Source organism: Copadichromis virginalis, linkage group LG18 (assembly GCF_057382275.1).
Source record: "Copadichromis virginalis isolate Kocher_CV1m ecotype Utaka linkage group LG18, C_Virginalis_male_GT1.1, whole genome shotgun sequence".
In the NCBI taxonomy this organism is placed as follows: domain Eukaryota; kingdom Metazoa; phylum Chordata; class Actinopteri; order Cichliformes; family Cichlidae; genus Copadichromis; species Copadichromis virginalis.
Window position 1 is genome coordinate 11838349 of NC_140635.1, and position 14265 is coordinate 11852613.

Sequence of the window (14265 nt, forward strand, 5' to 3'; positions counted from 1 at the left end):
AAGCAGCAAGCACTCTATCCGCCTCTTAATCGTGCAGGGGCATTGTCATTTTAAGTGTGTACAGTCCAATGCCTCAAATACGGAAAGATCTGTAAGTGCACGCTGTTCCTTCTGCAAATGTTCTCCATGATTCCCTTCACTGCTGACCTCGGTCAGACGTATGTCTTTGCTGACATGCATGCAACGATATAGGACGAGCATTACACCACGCTCGATCATTTGTTTTGCTTTCTATCTGTTGCATCAAATTTATTAGAGTTACAGCCGAGACTTTTTGGAACAAGTTCAATAACATCGGTATCTGCGGCGTTACAAAGCTCCCATTTATTAAAAATGCCTTTTTTCCTTTTTTCGTTGGAGTTTTGCCTCACTGTCACCTGGTGATAAGGAGACGGCGACTTATTGTGTTTCAAAATTCTCCCAAGTGTCTCTTATCCTTGGAGCCCAGAGATTTTCATTTGAGGGCTTAGAGTTGTGGAGCTTTGACTGACTGAATTTCGAGGATGTTTTTCAGGTGGAAAATTAAGGAATTAAATGGGTGAAGGAGCAGATTATCCAGCTGTCAAAAAAGGGAAAAAATAATAATAATTTTTGCATAACTTAAGTGTGAGTTCATTTCCTCCAAAATAACCCAGACTGAATACGTGTGTGGTTTAAACTCACGGGTATGGATTTTGAGCAGGACTTGTTGTTCGTATTAGATAGCTCAGATGTGTTGGTGAAAGACTTGGGTGTGTCACTAGCTTCTGTCTGTTGCATGCTGGGAAAGGCTCAGCGATTGTGAGCCTGAAACAGAATGTGTTGGTACACAACAAAAAAACCCACAAACTAAGCGCACGAATGAAAACATGGCTTTTTGTTGCTCTATCATCTGTTCCAGTTTGAGAAGTTGGAGGGCTTCCCAGAGTTGGGAGTGATCATGGAGCAGGCGGAGGGGGAGTCAGACCGAGACGACAGACTGTGTTTACCACAGACTCCAGGGGACGTCCCCGACACCACACCCATCATCCCTCTGCCGTCACCTGACCGTCACCTGCAGCATCAAAGACAGGTACAGCGCCTCTTACAGCAGCTCCACTGTCACACACGCTTTATGAAATGTAAAAAGGCAAACACCGTTTTAGAGACACCTGTTCAGCTGCTCATTAACACGATTAGTTGATTAGCCAATCATATGGCAGCGACTTGGTCTTTCGTGTCATGTAGGCATGGTCAAGACAACCTGGTTTAGAAATCGACGAGTCTCGACTTCTGCTGCAACATTCAGATGGTGGAGTCAGAATTTACTGTAAACATGATGAAACCATCCTGGCTTGTATGAATAGATCAGGTTGCAAGTAGGGCTGTAAGGGTGTGGGGAATTTCTTTTGGCACACTTTGGACCCCAAAGTACCAACTGACCGTCATTTACCTGCCAGAGTTGACCTGAGTATCATGTCCATCCCTTCATGACCACAGTGTGCCCTGATCTCTATCCAGTTAGAGCCTCTTCCCATCTTGAATCCGACACTCATTGCAAATTCTCCCAAACTGAGCCCCAATAATGTTTTAATTTATTGCCATTTTAATCCGTGTGGATAAGATCGTCTTTTTCTGTTGCACGTTTAGGGCAAAGATCTGAAATTGAGTCATTCGTCTGGTGGAGTCTTTCTGGGCACTTTAAAGAGCAAAAGCTTGTTAATGCTCCCTCACATAATGACTCTCACTTACTGTGTTCAAAAGCATGAATTTGGCAACCTTATGAGTATAATATGAGCACAGCGTGCGTCAGAAATGTAATAAACTTGGATAGGATGTCAAGTTTGAGGCACGATGACTGTACGATGGTATTACTGAATGAAAAAAGGGCTTTGGCTGCAGTTCTACTACTATTTGTTTCAAGCTCCATCATCCTTAGTGCAGTTATGATAACACGGTTTCTTTGTTCTTTCTTCAGCACAGTTTTCTGGATGAATGAATTTATATTTTCAGAATGACCGTGAGCTCTAACACAAACAAAAAGGTTCAAAGCTGTGTTTAGTAAAACAGAGTGGAATACAATAAGATGTAATGGAGACTTCAGTAACTGTAAAAAGAAAACACATCAAAAGTTATACCCTTTTTTTTTTTACTCTTTCATTGTGTGCAAATGAGTGTTTGGCAGATATTCATTGGAGCTGCTTGGCACAGTATGCAGATGGGAATTTTGACCTACATAACTGGTTAGAGACGGTAATTATTTTGGGTAAACCCAGTTTTATGCTTCTTGTTTATGCAAACATCAGGAGACAAAAGGAGCTTCCTTTTTTTGAGTTTCTAGATCTTTCATGTGATGAAATCTCCTTTCAGTACCTCAGCTGACCCCCCTTAAAGTAAAGAAAGCAGCTAGACATTTTGGGTCGAATGCATTATTAAGCAGCACTAAGTGCTCTACTTTGTCGTGTTTTGATTTTTCCCAGCATCTCAAAAATGGTGTGTACAATGATCTGACATTGTAGCTTCAGTATATGAACAAGCGTGCATAGTAGGTTAACGTGAGGGCAGAAATGCAGACTTGATATAGTAAGCATTTGCACACGTGCAGCAGAGCAAGCACAGATCATAGGTCCTGCAGCCAGAGTGAGATATTAGTGACATAAGATTATTTTAAGATGTGAAAGGGTCATTTTCAGTTCTCAGTGACAACCAGAGAAGAAAGTAGGCAGATTGGTGATGAAGAAATCCTTCATTCCTTCGGGTACTGCAGTTGGCTGATATGATTGAAGTGCTTAAGCATATATGAATAGCCTACATACGGCAGATAAGTTCTGCAGTCGTTGTGAACTTTCATCACATTTCTGGTAGGGAGAGCTCCTCCTTTAATTAGACTAAGCAGTCTGTGAACGTGGTGTTTTTCCAGCAGCTGAATGTTGACGTCTAACCGTTGACTTCACAGCACTCAGATACTGACGTCACCGGTTTTGGCAACGACGTTTGAACCAGATTGTGGTTTTTGTGTTGCTGCTTAAACATGGGCAGGATCTTCCATTCACTCCACTTTCCTCAGTCATTCATACGAGGTTTAATCGCTGTTTCTGGTTGTTGATGCTGAGATTGATGCTAGAAATTCACTGCTGTTGCTAGCATAATACTAGCTTTAAATCACAATGGTAGATGATGTTGTAAAGTGGCTCATTGTGCTGTGACAACCTACATATTTAAGGGAAAGTAAAGAAATGCTTCATAGGAGCCGATTCATTTCTTTAAAACTTGGCCTGTGGTCCTCATTCTTTATATTAAACTCACTTGTAGAATTTGTTGTGTTTTATAGCGACTTCTGAGTGAAGGTGATTGCTCACTCTTGTAGTTATAGAAATGTGAGACCTGTGAAACCTTGATTGTTTTTATCCTGTGGCCTTACAAGCACAACAGGAGGCAGGCTGTAAAGGCAAAAAGGGAGTTTTACTTCAATAGTACAGGTTCAAGGTTACAAAAACAGGCAGACGGGGAGCACAGGGAGGATCAGGCTGAGGCAGAACCCAAAGTATGAGGAAAGGTTAAGAAAACAGAATGCTTGAAAGGTCAGGCATCAAGATAATCTACCAAAGGTGGAGGTGTATGTACTGAGGACTGGTGGGAGTGGCTGGTCTGAAGAAGCATAGGAGCAGGTCATAAGAAAACAAAACCCAGGCTGAATGATTTTTGCGACTGTGACGTCTGCTAGATATGAGCTCTTCTGGTGAAAGTGATATAAATGGTCAAATGGCCCCTTTGTTTTTAATCTTGTACGGGTGAAAATGTACTACTATGAAAACTGTAACAGCTGTGAAGGATATGAACACACAGGGAGTTAAAAGAGGGGAATAGAAAATAAATGATCGATGAATCTGAATCACAGGAAATCCACCAGCAGGCTAAGCCAATAGCAGCATAACTAAAAGCTGATCAGCCTTGATTAAATCAGACTCAGAATCTGTTCCAGGACTAACTTTACGTGTTATCAGAAAGGAAACTTTTATGTCTCATCCTAAAAGTAGAGAGGGATATCTGTGTCCTAAATCCAAACTGGGAGTTTGTTCCTGATAGCTGAAGGCTCTTCCTCCCATTCTACTTTTAGAAACTCCAGAAACCACAAGTAAGCCTGCAGTCTGAGAGGGAAGAGCCCTATTGGGAAAATATGATACTAGTAAGTCTTAACAATATGATGGAGTCGAGATCAAGATTTTAAATTCAGTTCTGGGGCTAATATGGGAAAAACATGTCAGGTTCTTTTCTCAGATCATTCATCATGTACTCCGTAGATGGGTTCTTCATTAAATTTGAACATTTTTTATTGTTTTACACTAAAAGCAACGGGAAAATTATGAGTTTACTGTGCAAGAAATTCTCTGACATGGCCCACTTAGGATCATATTGGGCTGCCTGTGGCTCATTAATTAAAATGAGTTTGACTTCTGTTATATAGAGTATGCTAGAAAGGTAAAAGCACAGCTATTTATATTCCTTTTATAATGAGAGCCTCAGTCTTTGGATACTTTTTTCCTCTTATCTTTGTTTTGGTATTATTTACCCTAAAAACATAAATAAAAAAATGAACTATAGAAGACTCAAGCAAACAATAGTTTGCAACTATTGCGCTCATGTTATGTTCTCAGATCTGGCAGCGCTGTATTGACACCTCGAGGTGATCAGACTCTTTTTGTGATTCACTGCCTCCTGCCAAGACCTGAAGCCTCTCCACAGCAGGACCACCAGAGGCAAACAGCTCTGCAAACACCTCTCTGAGCAGACAGCTCAGGCAAGCACCGCTGTTCGTTTCCATACGAATCCGAATCCAGATCCTGGATGACGAAAGTTTTTGTTGCAGCCATAATTAGCGCATTGCTCAGAAGTTCTGAAGGAATTTTAAACAGTTTTTTATTCTCACCCAGCTTTCAGCTCTTTACTCGACGAGGTCAAGAAAAGGACAAGGATAGAAAAAAATAGAGTAGAATAGACAAGAAGAAAAGTAAAAATGATTTTATAAAACGCTCACAAAGCAGGTTCATCCCGAGGTGATTCAGAGAAAAAAGGACGCGGGTTGAACGAATCACAGTTTAGATAAGGATTCGTTCACAGTTTGCCCAATGTGTGTTTCTGATGATTGTTTTGTCTACATCCTGTTCGTGCAGTTCGGCGAGACACGTCGAGTGCTGCAGGTCTTGCGGACGCTGCTGGAGGAGTTTCGAGAGGAGCTGCGGGAGGAGGAGGCGCGGCGATGCCAACTGCAGCAATCCTACGCCAATGACAAAGCCGCCTGGGAGGTCAAGTGGGCAGAGATGAAGTGCCATGTCGCCCAGGTACAGATGGCATCTCAGCACCCACCTTTAAAGGGACAGGACACAATCTGCTTTTTTTTTTTTTGCCTTTTTGCACTCAGAGAAAACCTGTTTTGTTTTCCCTTTTTTCTACCTGTAAGCTCACTGCTCCTCTTTGGCCAGTTTTCTGATTTGAAAGTAAAGCGCTGGAATGAATAATAACTCTAAATAGTGTCTTAAACCATATCACATCTGACAAACAAACGAACATTCATAATCTCTCCTCACCGATTAAATTTAAAAAAAAGAACCGCATCCAAGGAAATAATGATGAATCACACTCTTGGCACTGCACAATGGATATAATCTGTCTTTGCGCAAACTAATTAATTCAGCTTTGAGCCTAATTGTTCAGTGTGACTCTGTGCACATCTTACAGAACTGAAAACAGCTGTTAAAGCACTCATTCATATTCCTAATGAGATAGAAGTGCTTTGTACTTTGAAAGTATACCATCCTCATCTAAAAATGACATGGCTGTGTGTAACCTGATGTTTGTGTTGGTGTCATAAATGCTGAAGTCTGCTGATATAACAAACACATCCAGGTAGTTTTATTTGCTAAAGCATGCTTTCCTGCATCAGCACGAACTATTAAAAAGACCAGTTTTAGTAACGGATCGATGTATCTGATTAGTTTTGGCTAATCAAATGGCTCAAAAAAGAAAACTGCCCTGTGTGATAGCATGGCTGCTGTCTGGCAGAGCAATAAATAAAATGATGAGGAAGCCGTTTACACAGTGCTGTATGCTGTCTGAAACCGACTGTCTGACAATTTTAATGCCAGATTGTGGTGGATTAGCGAATCTGTAAGTGTAAATCTAGTGTGGATTATAGCAAAGACGCATGTGGCTCAGGTCTGCTAATGTCACAAGCCTCCTCAGTCTGCATGTCGGAGTACCTTGGGCCGAGATATTGAAGGGATCGTGTGTGTTAGCGTGTGAATGGGTGGATAAGGCTCGTAGTAAGAAAGCACTTGGACTGCTTTCTCACAAACTAATTGAGTAGAAAAGCATCATGTCAGTACCAGTCCATTTATCATTTTATATTTGCTGAATAATGAGACATCCCAATAGAAAATAAAATCTGCACCTCGCTAATAAAGTAATAAATAATTCTTCCAAAATTAAATTAGATTGTTTCCAGAAGTTAATCTTCGATAAAAGTCTTTGTAAATCTGTCTGTTAGGAGGATTATAGCTCGAGGGCTAGAATCTGCCCAGCAACAACTCCAAATTTGGCCCATTGGACAGCTTTAAAAAACATATGGAGTGCATAGATTTTGAACTTTTAACTGTATTTTCATATTTTTTAACAGCTTTTTGCATTAGTAAAGACCCCCATCTTATAGTGGAATCCATACTACCCAAAAATACAAGGACATTTTCTGTTACCTTTACACGTTTATCATGTAGCTTCACTGATATGACCCACTTCACATCAAAGTGGCCCGTATGTAGCCCACGATGTAAAACGAGTTTGGCAACCCTGATCTAAACCAGTCACTTCCTTAGAGGAGGTAATTAGTGTTTTATAAAAATGTAAAGGTTTGTTATAAAAGCACTTTTAAAACCAGCTGATTGGTGAGCCACATATTTTCTTTATGACTTGGTGGAGGGCAGAAGCTAAAAGAGCGAGTAATGGACCTACCCCTCTAAAGCAGGGGTCCCCAATCCCAGTCCACGGGGGCCGGTGCCCCTGCAGGTTTTAGATCTCACCCTGGGTCAACACACCTGAATCACATGATTAGTTCATTACCAGGCCTCTGGAGAACTTCAAGACATGTTAAGAAGGTTATTTATCCATTGAAATCAGCTGTGGTGGGACAAGGACACATCTAAAACCTGCAGGGACACCGGCCCTCGTGGACTGGGATTGGGGACCCCTGCTCTAAAGCCACGAGTATCGTTTTAATCCGTGTGTTTTTGTGAGGTTTTGAGACCCCTATAGCATCAGTGTCATTTTCTTTTCCTTGGAAAACCTGAACAAATTGCACAACAAATTTTTAAGCAATAAATTACACAAAACTGCTGGCTGTAGCAAAAAAAGATCTAAATTAAAACTCATATTTGCAAACTGATATTTTTTTTCTTTTTCATTTGTCAGAAGATTCAGTAAAAACTCAAGTTTCAAGAAATTATAATTTTTTGGGTATTATTTCATGGTTCAAACTTTATAGGGTTTAAAAAGGGAAACGTTTGAGGTATACGTATCTAGATCGATGGCTTACTCTTCTGATGTCATTTTTCAAAACTCCCCTCACAGTCTGGCGGTCTAATTAAGATACCTGTTGTTTGATTCCCTCCCAGCTCCCATCTGTAGGCTCAGAGGAGATAATTAGTCATCAATCACTCCTAAATTTTGTTGTAACAGATTCAAAGGAAGCGGGGAACTCTGCTGCAACAAATCTGTCATTTTGAAAAGCAGTTCTCTGACTGAAGTGTCGGGATTGTGTTCACAGCGTGTTTCTAAGAAAAACTGTTATTAAAGGTCAAACATAATTAAATCGTTTAAATCTCACATGAGGCGAAATAAACAGCAACTTTATTCTGAGAAGCAGCACATTTGTTTGGCAGCGTTTGCTGAGTGTGTTTTCTTTGCGTGCGTCTCTGTGGGTACCTCGCTGTCGCCGCGCGGGAAATCTAAAACTTTCTTTCCCGTTGAGAATCGAACCGGGTCCTGAATGTCCTCTCTGACCACTTTGCTGAGAGCTAAAAATTTGAAACCCTTGGTGGGTGGAGAAGTGTCTCTTATCAGCCTGAGCTGATTTTTTTTTTTTAAAGGAAACTGCAGCTTTGGGAACCAATTAAGAGGCTCGAGTCAAAGGAGGAAGATTATCTTTTTAACTCTTGTGCTTTTAATCTGTAAATCTCTTACACGGTTCAATCCTTCCACAGAGGAGAGGTCGCTGAAGGCCACAGTGGGAACTAATGTACTTATTTGCTCTGATAACTGTGCAGAGTTCTTTACTTGCTTCACTTATTAGGACTTTAGAAATATACTTCTCATTCAGGATTATTATACAGCCCAGTAGACCAGAGTCGAATTGGAAATTGCTCTCACCTGTGGACATAACCAGTGATTATGTTATTGCTTACGCTGCCTCCTGTTTCATGCTCTGGTCTGGCCACCTGCTCGCCCCTACAGAGCTGCCTGTATTAATAATACCGCAGAGTCTGACTTATAGAATTCATTCAGCAGCTCTAAGTGTACTCATCGTCTCCTCCGGTGTCAAATTAGGCAGGTTTAAAACAGATAAAAAGCCTACAAGGCAAATATTTGTGAATGAGAGAACGGAAGCTTGTGTTTGAGGAGGTCCGTGTGCACGACTCTCCTGCTGCAGACTCTACTTTGTACCATTATGTCTTGGAATGAAAGCATGTCTGAAGACTACAAAGCTCCGCTCTGCAGAAAGAGAAGCTTCCCTCTCGTTGTTCTGCAGCTTTGAAGAATCTGCAGAATGCCTGATTCCCTTCTTCTTCCTCCCCCCCTCCCCGCTATTGTGTGGTTAGACATATAAATTCAGGTTTGAACTGTCTCTGCCTGCTGCAGAATAACCGCTTCGTCATCCTCTCTTGTCATTTCTCTGTGTACAGCAGAGATTCAATTCATTTTAATTAATTTGAACTGGTTTTAAGTTGGGAAAAAGTCACCTAGCAGCAAGAAGGTCCTTGGTTCAGATCCAGGTGTGGTGTTTGCTTGTTCCACCTTGTTCCTATGTGGGTTTTCTCCGGCTACTTTAGGTTAGATAGCAATTCTAAATTGAAATTAAGTGTGAAGGTGAGAGTGACTGATTGATTGGACCCCCCTCAGACCTGTGACCTGTCCGGGGGATACCCCCACCTCTCGATCCGTGACAGCTGGGTTAGGCTCCAGCCTCACCTGGGCAATAAAGTGGATGGTTTTTATCGCTTATCGTGCCATTTTACCCTTTTATTTGGCCCTTAAGTTATAAAAGAAGATCATTCTCACCTGCATGTCTGCACAGTAATTGTGTAACGATAAAGAGTTCAGCGTGAAAAGTGGGAAGAGTTGGACCGGCACAAGAACCGTGCTGCTTTGTTGTGTTGATTAGGTGAGTGAGCAGCAATGCTTTGGAGAAGGACCCAGAGCCGCAGTGCAGTGAGAGAAAAGTGAAAAGCCTTCTGCTACTTTTAATTTTCTCTCTGCCTCGTCCTTTTTTTTAACTTCTGTGTTTGGTGACTTTCACCCTCAGTTCAGCAGAACTTTGATAACAGGCTGTTGAATACTGCTACAGCCCGAGTAAACGGACAAAACACAAGGAATATAAAGTTAGAGAAGACTGTCGTCAGTTTTTTTTGATACATACAAGAGTAAAATGTTTCTAGGAAGCACTGAAAATATGATAATATAGTTGTTTTGTTTAATTTTATTTATTTTTGTCCTGTAGGAAGATGTGGTAAAGAGTTCTTAATTAGCTTTTGTTTCTTTTTTTTTTTTTTTTCAATTTGAAATGCACTGAGCTCTGAGCTCTCAGGATCAACCTACATTCCCTATCTTTTCAGTTTTATTCTAAGCTAAGCAAACCGTCTTCTGGCTACAAGTATGTATAATAGAAGCCTGAAAGTGATATTGATTCTCTTAAATTTCCCAAAGGTTTTTATCGACTACTCTTTTATTTCTTCAAGCTGCTCTTTGAACCAACGTCATGCCTAAAATCTTCCTTTGTTGATTAGGATTCAAACAAAAATTTGCATTGTAAAAGTTTTCTCTTACTTATTAAAGACTACAGCGTCTGTTTACATCTTCATCTAACACGTATGCTGCTGCTGGCATAACACTGTGATTTTCAGCATTGCAAAATGACACCGATCAGTCCCAGTGAGCCGTTTAATTGTTGGCTCGTCCGCACGTGTCGATCATTCGTAGTGTGAGAGTGAGCGTTTGTTTCAGCCAACGCCTTTTCATTCGTTTTTCTGTTCTGTTTTGACATTGATTTATTATTTTGTGGTTTGGTGACCTGCTTGGCTGCACTCACGTTTGTATGTTACTGAACTGACAGAAAGTTTGGAAGAAGATCTTTTAATTGTCTGAAAACTTTCTATTTACAAATGTTGTGCTCTAAAATTAAAGCAGTCTTTCACAGAAATTACAAAACAGTAGGATGGTTTTGTAATAAGTGTTTTGCCTTCATGTTAATAACGTTAAAGCCAAATTAAACAGAAATGCTATCAAAAATTTAACAGCAAACTGCCACTGCAGAGACTTTTACTATTCTCTGGTATTTTCTCTTTTTCTGTGTTTTTTATTTATCGTCTCTTTTCAATATTTGTGTCTCATCTTCGACCAGCTGGAGGAGGAGGAGCAAGGTAAGGTGCGAGGTGAAGCGCAGGGAGGCGAAGGGGAGCCAGCTGCAGACACCGAGTGGGCCCTGAAGCTGGAGCGCGAGGAGCATCGTCGTCTGCTTGCCGAGAGCCACAACACGTCGCTGGATCTGCGCTGGAAGCTGCAGCACGGAGAGAAGAGGTGGAACCGGGAGAGGGTCGATCTCCTGGAGCACTTCGACAGGGAGCGGCAGGAGTGGGACAGCAGTATGCGGGAGCTCCACCGGAAGATGGAGAGGGTGAGAGAAGGGCGGGAGTAAAAACAGACAGAATAGTAGTGGTAATAATGGCAAAGAAGGAAAGATTTGGCAAGATTTGACTCAATCTGAGGTCTTTGCTGTAATGTAATCATTGGAATCATCTGTTTACAAGGTTTGAAATTAACTTTAAACTGGACTACAATTTCCCAAAATAAATGTGAAGATTTACAGCTCCATGACAACTTCAGCAGCTCCTCCTGCTGAACGTTATCAAGAAACAACAGTAGAAGTTGCAGGTTTCATTCTGGGATCGAACTTTCCTGATAACTGATCAGCAGTTCAGTTTATTGACCAGTAAGTAAGTTAAAAGAAAACTCAGACATTTCAATTCTTAACTCTTACAAATAGCCAAAACATTTTTCACAGTTAATGCCATTTTATAGACGTGTTTTCTCTTGTTCACAGGCAAAAAAACAAAATATTCCTTTTATACATTGATATAAAACAGAGAAAAGCTTTAAATCTTCATATTTGAGAGACGGTCTTGTATCATTTTTTTTGTAGCACGTCGTCACGTTACTGCTTTCTGTGCTTTGACATAGAAAACATGAAGCAATTTTTTTTTTTTATAATTTTGCCATATTTTTATATTATGATCATTGCATTCATCCGAGTCCTGGCATTTCTGCTAGACAGAAGTTCTTAAAGTTTATCTGAGTTGCCTAATATCCCTCTTTTGTGAGGGAGACTAGGCAAAGATGGCAGCGTATAATCTTTATTTAATCTCTGTGAGCTCTGAATGTCTTTTGCATGAGTCTTAGACCTGAGACATCGGAGATAAAGAGGGAAAAACTAAAGCTATTTAAAACTTTTTAGAAATAAAGTTTTAAGGGGAGACAATCAACAAAATTATAGCTAATAGATTTTTTTTATGCATTTCTTTTGCTGCATCAGTGTTTTAATAAAGGAATGAGAGAAAGAAACCCAGACAAAGGACTCAGGGCGATTATAGTAGATGCAATAATTGAGCATAACTGAATAATTTATGTCCTTTGTGCGATTTAATTAGACGAGCTGTAGCATTGCACTTTTTGCATTTTGATGTTCAGGGCAGGAAGTAGAACTACACACTGATTAATATGATGTGTGTGTGAGCGTATTATCATTCAGACCAGGGGACAGGAATACACCTCTCTGAATATAGTTTACGCTTTCCAGCTCAGAGAGGGGGAAAAAACTGCTGATGCACCTCTGAATGGAGATGCAGAGCAGGAGGTGGAAATGCATTATTCAGCAATGTTGCAGGAAACTATAAAGCACAGGTCATCCACTGAACTGCTCAGACTGGCAGGCTGAAAGTGAGTGAGTAATGTGGCTGTTCTTCCTTAAACTTCAAGCCAGGAACAAGGTGCTTAACCTTAAGTGCTGCAGGTGTATTACTGTGCGAGTGACATTGGAGTAACAGAGCACAAGAATATAGCGCGTGTGTGGTAAAAGCCTCCTCTGCTTAACAGAAATGGATAATAAAAAAAAAAAAGAGAGAGGTGGAGATATGTTCTGGAAAGAAGAGGAGTGATCAGAGAATACATGGTTGTGAATGAGAAGAACAGATGGAGATGTACATGTGCAAGGAGCAGAGGTAGTGAAGGCGGTAAGGAGCGTTGGTGTGACAGAGGGATGCTAGGGACAGGGTGAGAGGGAGGTGACCCCTAAAAGGAGCAGAAGAAGCTAAATTAAAGGATAGATACACTTTAATGGGAATTCCCATTTTGGAGCCTCGATTTAGGCATCATAGCATCACCAGGTTGGCTTATTTCTGTTTTTTATTTTTTTTTGTTTTGTTTTGTTTTTTGAGCTAGATTTAATGAGAGAGTTGAGTGCTGTGTACTATCAACTAATAATGACAGACAAGCTGCATCCATGTACAGATGTAGCCTTTCTGATGAAACCCTCCCTTGTATCCAGGCACGGGTCCAGCACTCCGAGTGCACTAACATGTGATCGGACAACTTTCTGCACTAAAGTTGTGCATTTTAAAATGGGAGCTTTTTTGCACACTTCCCTTGACTGCAGGACCACATGAGAGGTTTTGCATGCTTTATAGTGCTAAACCTGTGAAGGAGCCAGTAGGGTGAATGGATGAGCTTGGTTAAAACCACGCAGTGGCAATGTTTCATGTCTCAGAGAGGTGTGTCTAAAGATCACTCTTCAAAATAAATTTTAAGGGAACTTGATGTCAAATAAAAATCTGTTTGCTGCTCATGAAAAGAAAAAAACTTGTATATTATCTGATATAAAGCTGTAGAGCTTTTAAAATTCTTAATCATCGACCTCAAGATTCATTATGGCAAATGTGCCACTTTCACTAGCAGCTGATTAGCTTAGCATACATAGAGTAAAAAGTCAGATTGCTTTTTTTATACCTTTGTACAAACTTAGGCCGGCTGGTCTCTGTGGTTCTGCCAGTCTGTGTTACTGTTTGGCACCTCAGTTGGTTTAAACTTGGCATGCACACATGAGATCTGTGTCATTCTTCATTGAACACTCAGCACATGCCAGTGTTTTCCAAAATATCAAGCTGTTCTTTTAGTTTAGCTTCTTAATTGGATTTTATTATCCCATAAATAAAATATGTCACGTGGTAAAAATTTAATTTTTGCATAAAAAAAGAAAATAAAAATTAATGAGATCAGCACATCATGAATATACGCTTAACACTGTGCGTCTGAAAAAGGAGCATCAGGAAAGAGACACAACTCAAACCTTTTTCGCATATTTATTCCGCTTATATTTGTTTAAAATTGTCCTGACACATTTAGTAATTACAGTTTTATTATGTTTGATGACTGCGCTCGCTGCATTTACAGGTAATAAGCTCCCAGACTCTTATCCAGCACATGTGTCGTACTTCATGCAGATGCAGAGGGAACTTAACTCTCGGCGAGGTGAGGGCTCTGACGTTAAAGATGGCAGCACATCCTACAGAGGCATGTTTTCACCTCAGGACAGTCCCTGCCAGGCTCCCCGGTCGCCTCACACCCCCCGCTCCCCCTGTACGGCTACACCTGTCCTGATGCCCCCCACACGTTCCCACTCTGACTCCGAGGCCATTCTGGAGGAGCAGGGGGCTGCGATGGGGCTCAAAGGCTCAGCAGACAACCTGTTCCTGGACGCACTGTCTCTGGACCCCATGAGTGGACCGGAGGTCCCTCCACCCTCCAGACTGGAGAGTGAGAAGAGGTTTCCCTGTATGAAGGAGGTAACGCACATCTGTATGAGTTCAATATGACCTTTGAAGAGACAAAGGAAAATTTGTGCATGTGTGTGATAGCTACACTATGTGAAAAAACATCTTCCTTAGATTTTGAGCTGTTACTAATGAAAATTCATCTTAATGTAAATTTGAA

General features: G+C 40.9%; 1 protein-coding gene across 4 annotated transcripts in view; it reads left to right on the forward strand.

The window, feature by feature from the left end:
- Positions 1-14265, forward strand: part of mtcl1 (microtubule crosslinking factor 1) — a 79149-nt gene that overhangs the window by 52281 nt on the left and 12603 nt on the right. For all 4 annotated transcript variants that reach the window (XM_085439908.1, XM_085439909.1, XM_085439912.1 and 1 more), the window contains 4 exons: positions 881-1051; positions 5130-5297; positions 10625-10897; positions 13776-14117. In XM_085439908.1, coding sequence (XP_085296034.1) covers positions 881-1051; positions 5130-5297; positions 10625-10897; positions 13776-14117 — 954 coding nt within the window. The remainder of the gene's footprint in view (positions 1-880; positions 1052-5129; positions 5298-10624; positions 10898-13775; positions 14118-14265) is intronic.